The sequence below is a fragment of the Lycium barbarum genome, chromosome 6, assembly GCF_019175385.1.
Source record: "Lycium barbarum isolate Lr01 chromosome 6, ASM1917538v2, whole genome shotgun sequence".
NCBI lineage: Eukaryota > Viridiplantae > Streptophyta > Magnoliopsida > Solanales > Solanaceae > Lycium > Lycium barbarum.
This window is the reverse complement of record NC_083342.1, coordinates 111,488,963-111,504,373: the sequence shown is the minus strand read 5'-3', so window position 1 is coordinate 111,504,373 and position 15,411 is coordinate 111,488,963. Positions and strand designations below refer to the sequence as shown.

General features: G+C 34.7%; 3 protein-coding genes across 3 annotated transcripts; 1 reads left to right on the top strand and 2 right to left on the bottom strand.

The window, feature by feature from the left end:
* Window positions 1-219: 219 nt before the first annotated feature.
* Window positions 220-3,818, bottom strand: LOC132645496 (protein CURVATURE THYLAKOID 1A, chloroplastic). The gene is made up of 5 exons (XM_060362511.1): window positions 3,474-3,818; window positions 1,709-1,806; window positions 1,180-1,287; window positions 950-1,021; window positions 220-450 (listed from the first exon to the last, which is right to left on the bottom strand). The coding sequence occupies exons 1-5, from the start codon at window positions 3,643-3,645 to the stop codon at window positions 385-387; spliced, it is 516 nt and encodes a 171-aa protein (XP_060218494.1). The 5' UTR covers window positions 3,646-3,818; the 3' UTR covers window positions 220-384.
* A 2,540-nt stretch (window positions 3,819-6,358) lies between these two features.
* Window positions 6,359-7,705, top strand: LOC132645494 (uncharacterized). Its single transcript, XM_060362508.1, has one exon. The coding sequence runs from the start codon at window positions 6,721-6,723 to the stop codon at window positions 7,636-7,638; it is 918 nt and encodes a 305-aa protein (XP_060218491.1). The 5' UTR covers window positions 6,359-6,720; the 3' UTR covers window positions 7,639-7,705.
* A 1,172-nt stretch (window positions 7,706-8,877) lies between these two features.
* Window positions 8,878-13,819, bottom strand: LOC132645492 (GDSL esterase/lipase At4g01130). The gene is made up of 5 exons (XM_060362505.1): window positions 12,741-13,819; window positions 10,872-11,081; window positions 10,631-10,788; window positions 9,874-10,144; window positions 8,878-9,247 (listed from the first exon to the last, which is right to left on the bottom strand). Exons 1-5 carry the CDS (start codon window positions 12,982-12,984, stop codon window positions 8,979-8,981), a joined length of 1,152 nt encoding a protein of 383 aa, XP_060218488.1. The 5' UTR covers window positions 12,985-13,819; the 3' UTR covers window positions 8,878-8,978.
* Between the last annotated feature and the right edge of the window lie 1,592 nt (window positions 13,820-15,411).

Below are 15,411 nucleotides of genomic sequence, written 5' to 3'. Positions count from 1 at the left end.
CTAGTTAGCATTGCTTTTGTTGGTCCTAGTAAGAGTCGAAAAAGACATAGTCGCGGTGGAACAGTTGAGGTGTGCGCAAACTAGTCGAACCCGTCTTAAAAGAAATGGAAAAGGGAGGTCTTCAGCATTGCGGAGCCTAATTCTTGTGTTTATCAATCTTCATGCATTATTATAACTTTACAAACAAAACAATTAGTTGCAGCAAACATGCATCAAAGATTCATAGAAACAGAGGGAAATGCTATATGATTTATAAGCAGAATGAAGTGTAAGGTAAATACAGAATCTTATTTGAAGATGTTGCTCGGATAAAATAAAATTACATCAAAATCTACTCTACTTCACACGAGCATATGCCTCATTGTACAGAATTGATGCTGGCATCTATTCAGTTCCTGCAATCTTCTTCTTCAACTGCTCAATGTCTTCTGCCAATTCTTTTCTACTTGACTGTCAGCAAGACAAAGATATTCAAACCACTAGTTAGTAACCATCTCCAGAACCAAAAAAAAGTGCCCTTTAAATGCAAGCCTTTACATAGGCAATTAGATTTTCTCAGCCTGAGTATATTTCCTCATGGATTTATCCAAAAACTTGACTCAGTTCCCAAAGGACCTGCTACACATGCTTCGTCTTATGGTAAAAGATGTGTTGCAGACCAAAAGGTAAACTCTATAATTGTCATTACCAACTTTGATGCTAAAGGCAGATTTCTCAAAAGAAAACAAGGTCTCGCAAATTCAGGCTATTAATCTGTTGTATCTAATTAACAGCCAATCTCCAAGGTCCATGATGGATGTTTAGCAAACCCACCCCCTAGAAGGAAAGTAGAATAACAGCATGCTGAAAGATGGATGTTTAGCAAAACCCAACTCTGCACTGCTTGTTTGGTGCTTGGGTTCCGTACATAAAAGATGATGCGAGTAGCTACACAGTCCAAAAGTCTTACCTTGAAGAGAAGGTAGCGGTAGACAAACCACCCAGTATATCCAAGGCCAACCAACTCCATGATTTTTGGGAGCTGCAGAAAAAAGAAGAAAGATTAGTGATTTGGATAGTCAAATGAAACCACATAGAAAATCCATAAAAAGCCACACCATATCACTTTGTTTTACGGAAATTAAATGGACTGTAGAGGGGAGAAGACCCATTACAATCGTATCACATTGATCAACCTACCAGCGGAACTGAGTTGATGGCACCAACAACAATTGAAGACAGCCAAACTGCAACAATTGCCCCACCTCCATAAATTATAACTGTAGACTTGTTGTCAACAGCATCCCACTGTAAGCCATTAACCAAAAAACTCATAGTGTTAGCACCTAAATAAATCATTTATAACACAGCAACAATTGCAAAAAGAAAAAAAAAATTAAAAAAAAGGACAGTCCGGTGCACAAAGCACCCCGTGTTAGCAGGGTCCGGGGAAGGGCCGCACCGCAAGGGGTGTGATGTAGACAACCTATCCTAATGCAAGCATTAGTGGCTGCTTCAAACTACAAAATAGAAAACAAATATACCAATATGACCGGTTTGGTAGTAAAATATTCACAAGAAACTTACTCTCTCAGAGTTTGGACTATGTACAGAACAATGTTATGTATTCAACAATGAAGCTACTAATGTAGCCGAGAGAGAGTGTGTATAGCAAATGACTGAAGTGAGTGCAATAAAGAAGATCTGAGCTGGCAAGTGTCCAGTTTACCTTTTCTTTTAGATCTGATAACAATTCACTAGTATCAACAGCACCAGATTCTTCTGATGAAGAGGCTTTGACCTGGAGTAGCGAAGACCTCTTGGGCTCTGGTAAGGATGTTAACACAAGATGATGAGCACAAAAACATGAATAAGTATTGAACTTCAGTATATAGCAAACAGCACACTTAATAGGCGATGCTTATGAGGTTATGTGAGGTTTAACTTTAAGTAACAACATTAAAACCAGCAAAGTGTGTCACTTTCATCTGATCTAGATCTTTTCAGAATCCAATTGAAAGTAACAAATGAAATCTACACATAAATTTATCAAAAGCAGGTTAAATGTCAGTCTACTTCATCAAAAAGAATCCAAAACATGTAAAAGATAGTAGATTTAGGTTCCACTGAAGCTACCAAAACGTGTAACATTCATAATTCTACTGAATGTGGAACAAACGTCTAAAAGAAATGCCTAGTTAAAGTTGAATGACAATCGAAGATATCATTTTTCCCTTTTTCTTTATAAAGATTGTTGTGTGCGGGTCATCTTGTCGCACCGCGATTAATCCACAATACAGCTTGCTACAGGCCACAAGCACAAGTGTCTAGTCAACTTGCACACAAATATTTGAGTAGATGGACCCACAGACTGTTGTAGCTGTTATCCGAACCTTGGATCTCCAGTTGTTAGTCCTAATCCTATACCTCAAGCACTCCACTATTCCTTGAGGACGATATTATTTTCCCTTATTATAAGGACCCTTAAAGTGTAGCCAAATGCACATGTTGACAGAATAATCAACACTATAACTTGTTGAGATTGGACGCAGATCAGATTTTAAAAAATTGAGTTAACCAGAGGAGTTAGGACCTAAGTTGAGTAGCACGGGGTGTATGAGGAGGCTCGCTCTTTATCATTATTGAGCGGTAGATGAGCAAATGGAAAGAGTATCAAGTTAACATCCTAGCAAAGGGTAAAACATATTTGCCAAACATGGCTTCTAAAGAACAAATAAAGTAAGCTTCTACTCAATTCATCACTGTATGAAAGCAATTTTATCACACAACCGCGCAATCTAGCAACAATCACTTCGCATTGTTTTTAAACATACAGAATTAAAATCAGAGACAAGTTAACACCTTTTTAAATTCAGCGGTCTATATCTGCACAACTTTCTTAGCATAGCAACTAGAAGGACTACAGCACAAATTCTCAATCATATGTAGAATGACGGGAAAAAACAGATCTTTCTAGGATACTAATAAAACAAAGCACTCTATGTCCAAATTTATTGATTTCATGGAATAGAGTTGAAGAATTGCCTTCAAATTCAGTGTTTTAGTATAATAGAATCATGCCTCCGAGTATAACCTCAATTCAAATTGCTAGCAAACATACACAATAGTGAAATGGTTAACAAATTAGCAATTTTTTAAACAAGAAAATCGAAATCTTAACCACTTTATCATCATAGCAACTGGAAGATTCACACAACGAATGTAAACTTTCAAGAATAGTTAGAAATACGACAAAGGAAGAATATTTCTAGAAAAACACTAGCACAAAGCACCATTTGCCTATATTTAATTGGCTTCTTCCCCCTAATTACATGTACATCTCATTGAATTTACTCTGGAACAGTATTTTAGTTTTATGCCTATAAGTGTGACCTCAATGGGTAGTCTTCTTCAATTACAATAAGTAAAGTAAAGAGACATTATAGCAATGAAACACAAAAGCTAAGAAGAAGGCAAAGAGGGGTATATAATACCAGCAAACTTGATGGAAGATGAGGAGGAAGTAGCAGAAAGGCGGGGTGGAAGGTAAGGGGTGGCTGAACAGCGAACTGGGGTGGCTTTAGTGGTGGAGCAAACTGGGAAACGAGAGGCAAATACGGCAGTAGCCGCCATTGAAGTAGAAGCTGCTGCTGCTGCTGCTGCCATTTGGCCAATTCTTGGAATCTTGGGGTGGCTGTGTATGTTTGGATTCTTGGCCTCTATTTCTTGTCTATCTCTAAAAATCTCTTTTTGGTTTCTTGATAAATCCCCAAGGAGTACTTTTTTTCTTGAGGGAATTTTGTGTGCTTCTCCTACTTCTGTTTATCCTTTCATATTTTCTCTTTTCTTTCTGGCAATAGAATTTGATTTGGTCTGTGATACGTGGAACTTCTCAGCTTTCTCATTCGTCCATTCTCTATCTTCATAATCTTACTTTTTGTTTAGAGCCCGTTTGAATTAGCTTATAAGTTGCTTATAAACTGTTTTCAGCCTTTTTGAGTGTTTGACTGGTCAGCTTAAAGTCATTTTGTGTTTAAAATAAGCTTAAAAAAATAATTGGATTAATTTGGCTTAACTTATCTAAAACAGCTTATAAGCTGAAAACAACTTATAAGCCAAAAAAAATAAGTTAGCCTACCCCAACTTTTTTTTTTTGGCTTATAAGCTGCTTTTTTTAAACCCCTTTTGTTACGTAGCATATTCATTTTTCGAGTGTTTTCTATTTATTTCCAAGTAGGAGTTGCGTTTTTCATTTGTTGGTAAACTAATTTCTATTAGAATGAATTGCATTAGGACATTACACAATAAAAACAAATGTTTTTGTTGGTTTTTCATTCGTCCATTCCCTATCTTCATAATCTTTGTTTTTTCTGTTCTTTTCTAAATTGAAGCACTTTTCATTTGTTGGTATAATTTTCTCTCAATATTAGACGAAGACAAAAGTCACATAACACAATTGAAGCAAATTATTATGTAGGCGATACCAATTATATAAGATTAATTTTTGATATAATTATTCAGTATTGGATATTCAAAATTTATTGGACCGATTTATGCATTGTGTAAGACCCATTACAGGGTGAACCGCTCTTTATCACAGATTTTTCGAACTCGAGAACCTTGGTTACTGGCAAATGAATCCTCTCCATTTCATCACAATCTTGATGATTTAAAAATTATTAATATTAAAATTTAATTGTGATTATCGCATTTTATTAGACCTATTGTTTGTAAGAATCTTTTCAGTCTATTTAGAAACTTGTATAGTGCATATATTTAAGTGTGAATTTAAAGATTCTCTAAATTTTAAATAACCCCTAAATTTTTATGAAAAAAAGAAACCACTATCTCCATTCCATATTATTTGTCATCTTGGTTGTTATTTAAAAACTATTTTCAATTATAAAGTTTGATTTAAGTCCTTTTATGTAGTAAATTGTGCTAGTTTAATTTCTAAAAAATTGAAAAATCAATGTCTGTGCTGAGACCGAATTTGATACTCCTAACCCCCCTTTTTTTCCCCAAAATGAATGGAGCAGTAGTATTCATGTGTACAACAAGATGACAAGTTCATATTTTCTTAGAATATTGTTACCATGTTGGAGATTTCGAAATAGAGGAATCTAGGAATTCCAAGTTCTAACCAATTTGTTTTACTAAAGTAGCCAATAATATACCAAACACATATGGTGATGATTAAAGAAATGCACACAAAAAATAATTGGTGAATTCCTCTTTTTTTTGTTAAGTATGTCAACAATAGTTTTTTAGAATAAAAAGGATGAATTTTACATTTGTATTTTTGCAGTGTTAGCACTAAGAGACCTATTCTTAATGCATAGTGCCTGGCTTGTGGATGTGAGCTTTCGGCTCGTATGGTATCTTAAGTTGGCCGCACTAAAGCCACCTATGCACCAAGTTGACTCAGCATAAACATCCACGTGTCACCTCTGCCGGCCAAAGTTAGTATCCTCGTACCAAAAAAAATTAATACAACTATATATTTACCCTAAATCACATAAATTTCGCTTAGTTAAGTATAAATCAAGGTTAAAATAATATAAATTAAGTGATAATTTTTTTGTAGTGAGAGTAAAAAAAAAATTCCTTCACATACCATATCTGGCTATCTGCACACTTATCTCAAGAACAATATGCCTAAATTATCAGAGGCACATATTGGTAAGTGAGCGCTTCTACTTTAAAGTGTTTGATGTGGCACGAATTTAAATTTTCCGGCTAATGCATTATGAATACCAGATAGTTATATGAAAGAAGTTCATTTTTGGAAAAGAGTTTTTGCAAAAATAATTTTCCTTTCTTTTTGCGCAAAACTATGTTTCAACCAAACTTCAAGAAGAAAAAAACTGAACATGTACGGTAATGGACTATATATCGGCTGTTATTTTCTCCACCAAGGTTTCTTCTATGCATTGATTTTCTTCTAATATACAAAAAGGTAACTTCGAATACAGATAGATTTTTTCTTCTAATATACAAAAGGATAGATTTTTTCTTCTAATATGCAAAAAGGTAACTTCGAATACAGATAGATTTTACCAGCAAAATGGACCATTCAACCCACCTCCTTAAAATAAGCATTTTGGACAAATCTTGTATATACGTAGCTTTGTCCTTCTTGGAAGATTGATCCCAACAAAAGCCCAGTTGGCACAATTTATCAAGTAATGGATTAGAAGAATAAAAATAATTACATATTCTATTTCCAACTAACCCAATTGTCACAAACTTGATTAAACAAATTGAGTAACAACATAGAACAATTCCTAAGGGACCCTTTTTTAGTGTAGTACATTTCTTTTTAAGGCGCCAGATTAACGTTAGGCCCCTAATCTTCCTTCTAGCCAACCCACAAGAATATTAGTACCACATTTTTAAAAGCCCATTTTTTAATTATACCTAAATAATCTTTTGTTTGTGTCATTTATCAATCATCACCTAAATAATCTTTTGTTTGTGTCATTTATCAATCACCACCTTTAAGAGTCCAGCACCTCTCATACAACTCATAGTCTCAAAATTTTGGGCATTGCCAAGGAGATTAGCAATGTCAATTCTTGATTAATATCCCCAAAACCCTTGCCTTTTATTTGTGACAGGTTCATTTTTTATCTAGTTGTGATCCTCCATGCTTATCTTCCTTGTCACATAGGCTTATGAAGATCAAGATTTTAATGTTTATGAAGAAATGAGGATGAAGAGGTCATTTCGGGATTTTTGATGGGGTCAAATAACAACATATGTCACGTCATCCCACTAATGTCTTGGTTGTTATTGTTTTTGTTGTTACTCCCATTAAATGTTGTACGAGGATCAAGTCATACGTTAGATCGAGACTCATTGGATTCATTCATTCATGATTATGCAATCAAGAATATGACGAAACGATACACGGGTAAATTGTATGATATTCCCCTTCCTTCAAATTTTTCAGGCATGGAAAGTTCAATTGTTCGCCTTAGAAGTGGAAGTTTTTGGAGAAGAGGTGCCAATTTTAGCTTCTTCAAAATCCCATCAAGTGTATTACCATGGCCTTTTGTTAAGAGATTTGACATCATCTATGAAAATCTTGGGAATTTGTCGTCCAAATACTATGATGTCCCAAATTACACATTTGTTACTCCTGTCATAGGCTTTTTAGCATATGATGCAACAAGAAGCAGAAAAAATTATGGAATGATTGAGCTCCACATCATGGCAAATCACATTTTGGTTCACTTTCCACAAATATCTTTGCCACAAGACAAAAACAACAAGAAGAATGAGACAATGACATGTGTTAGATTTGTCACAAATGGCACCATCGAATTCAGCAACGTAACAATGAACAACATGTGTATTTCGCAGGGACAAGGCCATTTCGCCATAGTGATTCCTTCATTGAAGCCAGATGAGAAGAAAGGGGGGAAATGGAAATGGTGGGTAATAGGATTTGGAGTAGGAATTGTTGGATTAATATTGTTGATTGTGATTGGAACTTTGATATGCAAATGTATTAGGCTAAAAAAGAGAGGGAATATGGAGAGACAATCTGAAAAAAGTGAGGCTTTGGATACTGTTTGGGTTGGGAATAGCAGAATGCCTTCTGCTTCAGGTATTAGAACTCAACCAGTTCTTGAAAATAGTTATGTTCCTTGATTCAATTTTCTTGATTTTTATTTTTCACTTTGTTGTTTTCACATTTTTTGTGTCCTTTCCATTTTAAGGTGTATATACATTCATGTGTCACCAAATTCATTTTTTAGGAAATCAATGTAGTATGAATCATAAACAGAATCTCATGGATAGTTCCTTGAATTTTTTGTCAGATAGGATTTTAATATTTTATAGGTGGCAAGGTCATAATTCAAGCCCAAAACACCCTCCAAATAAATGAATAAAATATAAAAGGCAATAGGCTCTCTCTTAAGAAAACTATGCATAAAAGGTGAGATTCCTTTTGAGTGTACAAACTGTCATCAAATAAACTTTATGGTTGGTTGAAGATAATTATTTAGTCCAATAAAGAAACTCCAAAATGATTAGAATCTTCTAAAGTAAGCTCATTAGTTGATAATGTTATAATATTTACTATGCCATTTAAATATTAAGTTGACTGTTCTAAAGTGAAAGAAACATCCGAAGTTTACAATAACTAGTGAAGTCACCTCACTATGTTTTAGCTGCGGTTTCAGGCTCTTTTTTTTTTCTTCTATTATTAACTTTATCTTGACAGTAAAAAGGCTATTACCTAAAACTTTAATTTGTAAAAGCAAAATTTTATAAAACATAAAGATCAGCACATATGACCTTTTCCCCTCAATTAAAATGTATGGGCCAACCTGAAATTTTAGAATAATCTTCTGTTGAGCTGTCTGCATTTGTGCTAAAGATTGATCTGTAAGCTAAGAATTTTCTTTTATACTCATAACATTTGATTAAAACCCTTAAGAGAAGTCAACAGAATCCTTACGGCTATAAATGCTTCAAGCCATTTGAAAAATGGCGTTTCTGATGTAATCAGGAGTATCTTTTGTTTTTCTCTTTTGCTGGTGATGCATTAGTTTAATCGCAGTTTAAGAAGGAGAAGGACTTCTATTCACAAATTAAATCCATACCTAATGATTAAATTAGCTCATATGGATATTGATGAATTGTATTTTTTAAAGAAAATTAGATTAGGATATGGATTAACAACTCATACATGATGTTTTGCTGTTATGGGATGATCAATTATCTTTCAATTATCATGTCCTTGTTCAAAGTTTCCATTATCTGTCATATTTTAAAGATAAGCCATATCAATTACCGAAAAACACCTCGTGTTTACACAAAGGCAACATTACATGTTCTGATGTAAACACCGAGTGCAGATAAGTGTGATGAACTTGACGATAATAATGAAAGCATATACTCCAGAAACTTTTCATTCCTTTGTCTAGTAATGAGACATAAGTTGTGGTTTATTATTATTTCTAAACACAGAAACAAAACAGTATTCAACCAATAGGCTGGATATTACAATAGTGATGAAGCGAAAAAGGAGGATCAAAATAAGAACCATTAAGAATGGCATATGTAGTGAGTTTGTTTGCTGCATCAGTAGCATGTATTCCATCCCAGCTTACATAATTTTGTGGATCCTTACAGGCTTTGGCTGTTACTGTTTTTCCATTTACCTGTTTGCTATTTCCACAGTACAATTGCTGATTAAAATTGTATGCACCACCTCCATATCCACAACATCCTTTGGTTCCATATCTTAGCCCTGCAAAAAACAAACGATTACGACAGAATATATACTCCTTCCATCATCGAAAGCGTTAAATTTTAACTCAACATTTTGGAAATTTGTAGAGGTTTACAGTGGCAGCACTGTGAAAGGTAACTCTAGATCTTTTAGCTAGAGGTAACTTTTCATTTTACTCTTGAAAATGGGACAGATAGCAACCATTTTGACATTGTTTCCCACTGGATAATTAGTTTCGCAGAAAAGAAATATCTACTTTGTTGGCTGGCATGTGTTATAAAAGTGACATAGGTCCAGTTGTTGCACAATTCAAGAAGTATTTTGGCATTTTCAGGACAGTAGATCTAGAAAATCTCACAACTTCAGGTGAGAAAATGATATCTAAAGCTGAAGTTGAAGTTGAAAAAGAGCATTTGAATTGTGTTTGGATATGAATTTTGCTTGAATGAAAGTTAAAGATACTGTTATTCATGACCAAATGGGGCCTAAAAAGCTTGGAGCTTTGCCTAACCATATGAGCAGAAAACCAGTATCTTTTTTAGCCGTAAAAAAGCGGTTAAAGTGATGTATGTCAGATTTTGCGGCATTCAAACAAAAAAGTTGGACTGTTCAGTATCTTAAAAGGAAAAGAAAACAAACAGTACCATGAGAAGTGGGGTGTTGAAATAGCTCCAAGAGCACAGCATGAGTGTCCACATATACCACATTTGCATCAGCAAGTTCCTTTCTGGTTTTTGCCAATGTTGTTTTTAGCATATTGTTATAATCCACCACTGCATTATTGTATGATATTAAACAACCAAACTGGTCTATATCAGAAGTGTTATGAGGCAGTTCCACCAGAAATGCAGGGTAACATCCAATTGGTGCTAAATTTAGCACCCAAAATGTTCTCCCACCCAATGCATATATCTCCTGCAAACAAAACAAAAAAAAACTACCATCAAATAGGTATTAGCCGGTCAGTTAGTTTGAGAACGGACTCATAGTCAGATGCTTCCTCAACAACTATCTTTCTTGAAAGCCCTGTCTCGCGGTTCAATGCTCTAAACGAGTTAAAAGTCTTCCTTAAAATTGAAAACAGAAGTTATTTATAGTTTTAAGATATTCTAAAGTCATGATGAATAGACATATTTAAGTAGATACATATATGCTATCTAAAAGCTAACTGAAAATTTTCAATTAAATGGTCACACGCTTCAACATAATATTAAAACGGACAAAAATCCTAAGTTCAAATCCCACATTCACTCATTTATGAATTACCACGTGTCTGACTAAAGAAAAAAGAACTAGGCCACACGTAAAAAAATATATCGAAAATATAATTAAGTAAACAAAAACGTCCATGAGCAACTAATTTTCATCGAGAACTAGGACATCGAAAGCCAAAGATGTTACCTTGATTGTGCTAGCAATTTGGGAAACCACTTGAGGTAGAAATTCTTTTACTCCACTTATTCCTAATCTTGCCAAATTTCCAGTAAAGTCATTTTGGCCTATGTAGAATGTATAGAGTGACTTTCCAAATATATCTGGGGAAGGCAGACTAGTTTTCCCTGAAGATTCAGACATTTTCAGTTATGGCTAACAATACAATGTATTATTCATTGTGGAATGAAACATTAAATGGTACTATTACCTTTATGGGGAAGTTCATCGACTTTAGCTTTAAATTCTTTCATCTGTCGAAGCTGAATATCAAGAGAAAAAGGGCTAACCCCAGTTACAAATAAGGAAGTTTGTGGCAAGCGAACTGTGGATGCTAATGTTGCGAAATTAGCACCCTGTCTGTAATCAGATCCAATTGATTGCAGATATGGACTCAAAAATGGCAAGCCAATTGCTTGAGCTGCACATGAGGGAACAACGGAACTTAGAAAAAACTGTAAAACTACATTTGAGGAGAGGCAGGATGAAGAAGGACTAATATTTTCCTAAGTACATATATAATTGTGTGAAGTATCCAGATTATTAGCCAAAAAATCATTCTTGTATATGTTTCTTGTTTAACTGTGTGTCCATCTCAATCTGAAAGTTTAAGCTGTATGAGAGACTATAGTCAAACACGTGAAAATTATTTAATTTATAATGAGTGACGGTGCGACTTGAAACAGTGACATCTACTTGCCGTCATATATAATGCTTAACTGTATGACCACCTCATCTAAAAGATTATTGTTAGAGATGGTACGCTCTTATTTACTTACATCTTATACTTCTTGAAAAAAGGAGACTTAGTTAATTCAAGATTTTGTGATTCATCAGTGCTATGATATGGTGGCAAGAATTAGGGACCATAAGACTCAAAGGGGCTAAATGTAAATCGAAATTAAGCCACATGAAGAGGTCACGGATGCAATAGTTAGGATAAGGATCTAGGACAGAACCTATATGGACAAACAAAACCTTCCAATGATAATAAGAACATACATGGACCATTTCAACTTTGCCTTTCTTTTTTCCAGCTTAGGCTATTTGGTTTTCTTGTATTTGCAAACTCCTGTAATCCCATCTCCTATCCTCAGTCCAAAAGTTTACAGGACCTTAATTAAAGACAAGACACTAACAAAGAAATGGTCACACTTTTCACTTCGATATCTTCTTTCTAACTTCTTAAGGTCAGTTTTATAGCTAATTATTCTTCTTGACACATACACACAAAGGCGGAGGCAACATATCCGTAGATGAACCCATTATTTTTTACGCGGAGCATATATTTATATATATATATATATATATATATATATATATATATAACTTCATTTAAATTGCAACAAACAATAGGTATAAACCCATAACTTTAAAATATTATAGGTTTAATGCTAAGAAACTTAATCCGATACGCGTCTGTATACACATGCCTTTTTCAGAATTCAGATAACTCCATTTCTGTAAGACTGTAACGTATAACATTTAACTGCTAAGACAGACCATTACTCCGTTTCTGTAACGTACATTTAACATATAAGACAAACCATTTTTATGGCTTTTAGCTAGAAACTAGCTAACTAGCGCAAGAACCAATTAATGCAGGGAAGTTGTAGATCATTTAAGAACTTGACAGAGTTTAACGCCTTATCATGGGACAAACAAAAGAACAGAATTTAAGGCATCTTGTTCTCCAAGATGAAAGAATCTGCAGCAGCAACAGGCATATCATTTTATAGCATGATCCATTTACTAAAAGAGCTAACGTTATGTGCACTGTCAGACTAAGTTGACCTACAACTAACTAGTGCTAACTCCTCATAGCCAGAGGTGGATGCAGTCTTATAGCACTCGGTTCATCTGAATTTAGTATAAATTTATATATATAATAGGTTAAATACTAAGAACCTTAAGGTTGGAACTCATAGAGTTTAAATCTTAAATATGCTCAAGTCTGATATATTATACCCAATTAAACGGCATTGATAATGTAAAGTCTTGTTACACTGTTACTGTAGATAAATTAAAACTTAAAGAATGGATCTAAGAAAATGAAAGAGTGATGAATCATATATTTCACCTAAAAAATCAACGATAACTCTGCCATCAGTTGCCCTTCCAACAGGTTTCTTGAAATAAGTCATTCCATGGGGAGGGCTCTGAGCTGGGAAAGCAGCCCAAAATCCACCGGTATCAGTATTTGAATCTCCAAAGTTAAATATTGCCTTAAATGCACATTTTTTGCACTCTGTTTTAGCCACCATAAACAACAACATTGCTCCCAAAAGAACCATTGAGTAAGACCATAATCTATTTGGCTTCATGTTTCTGTGTGTTTTTCTCTCAAACAAGAATTGGTTTTTGGATAGAATATGATATTATTGGAGCAGTAGCGGTATTGAGTGAAAACACTTTTCCTTATTTGTAGACAGAGAAGAGAAGCTGTGCATGTAGACCTCAATTGGTGACGCAATCAAGTGCACATCAAAACAAACGTTGTTAGTAATGCTTTCCAATCACTAACCTCGGATATTTTTTTCCCCTTCATTTATTTTCTTTTTCTGAACTATTCTATCAAATGGGACTTACAAATTTCGGAATGTACTTTTCTTAATCAAGAAACTCTATAAAATCCTCAAAATATTAGCATAATGAAATGAAAAAAGGGTATTATTACACAATACTGAAACTCTTATAATCATGTAGGAGTAATTATTTGGCTCCCCCAAATATCAGTAGTTAATTGTTTGTATAGACTTGTTTATATGAGACTTGTTTTGCGTAGTTCCAAAGATAAGCAACTCTAAAGTGAATCTTAGCAACTCTAAAGTTAAAGATACCATCATTTTTTGATTGATGCAACATAAAAAATTAATTGGAGATCATTTGAGGTGCGAAATTAAATAGAGAAAAGACATCATTTGACCTATGAACTTGACACGAAAACTCAGTTTGGCAACTAAACTTAACTTGTATTTATTTACCTCCTTAACAACTTTCATCTTAATTAAATACAACCTTAAATGCTGACGTGAAAAAAAAAAAAAAAATTAAGAGAGTGAAAAATATAAAAAAGTAAACTCGCTAAAAAATAAAATAAAAATAATATATAATTAAAAAATAAAATCAAAATGCAACCTCTTCTTCACCAAACAACCCCACCCCCACCACCATCTCTTTCTTCACAACCCCCCCACCCCACTCCACAGCCCCGCCCCCTCTTCTTCACCCCACAGCCCCGCCCCGATCACCTTCTTCTTCTTCACAGCCCCCCACCCCACGCCACTGCCCCTCTCCCACCACCTTCGTCTTCTTCACAACGCCCACCCCACGCCACAGTCCCGCCCCCACCACCTTCCTCCCCCTTCTTCTTCTTCACAAATATCTCTTTTTCTATATATTCTCATCATTCTTTTCTTACCATTGAAGTAACTTTATTCACCTTTTAAGTAATCGAGTCGCAAAAGAACTTCATTCTTCACATAACATAGCTAGTAGTAGAAACCAGTGAGTGAGGTAACAAATTAGGAAGATAATTAACCTCTTATTAGATGAACTTAAAATTAATTATAAAGATGGGAAGCAAGTCTAGGTTCCACAATCACAGGAAGTGGGAACTTAGGATGAGTAGTCAAATCCAAAATGTTCCTCCATACTCACATGCTCTGGCATCATATATTCAGGCAGCTTCCAATTGAATCCATGTATCAAATTAGCCAAATTTGATCTTCCAATTTTAACTCCAAGACTATAAGCAGGGCACCTCCTTCTCCCTCCCTGAACCAAATGGTAACAATCATTTTGATTTTTGTTTTCTTCCAAAAATAAAGTTATGGAATAATGATTATGGAAGAAATGAGGTTGCTAATAATAATAATAATAGCCAACAATAACAACTAAAATAACTAATTTGGATGAATTTGAGAAGGAATGGGATGAAATTTGGTGAGGTGATTTGGTGGTGGCGATAGGTGTGGGTTATGTGGGTGTTGTTCTTACGGTTGGTTATGGTAGGAAGAGGAGAAAGAAGAAGAAAGAGAAAAATAAAAAATGAAGGGTTGATAAGTTTTGACATGGCAATGACGTGGTGAGAATGACGAACTGTGGATTGTTCAATCATGGCGGCGACGACGGCGGCGGCAGCGGGGGAAGGGGGTTGAGGAGAAAGAAGAAGAAAGAGAAAAGGGGGAAAGAAGAAGAAAGAGAAAAAATAAAAAATGAAGGGTTACTAATATTTGACATGGCAATGATGTGACAACGATATGGCAATGACGTGGCGCGAGTGTAATATAACTCCCATTGCGAAAGTGATATTATTTTTTCAGGGTGGTAAATAATTGAAATGAAAGTTGTTAAAGGGGGTAAATAAATACAAGTTAAGTTTAGTTGTCAAACTGAGTTTTCGTGCCAAGTTTAAGGGTCAAATGATGTCTTTTCTCAATTAAATACATCACCATTTTCCCTAGATCAGCTTGGGTTTATACTTTAGAGTGCGAATGAAATGCAATGCATAAGATCGTATACGTTGGATTTAGTCTAGAAAAGAGAAAACTATTAGGGTGTGTTCGGTATGGAGGAAAATGTTTTCCTAGAAAATAAGTGAATTTCCACTTATTTTTCATGTTCGTTTGGGTAGTAAAAAAATAAGTGAATTTCTTATTTATTTTCTTATATTCGTTTGGTTGATAGAAAACGTTTTCCGGAAAATACTAATCCAAGCCTCACCAACTCCATACCCCCACCCCCAACCT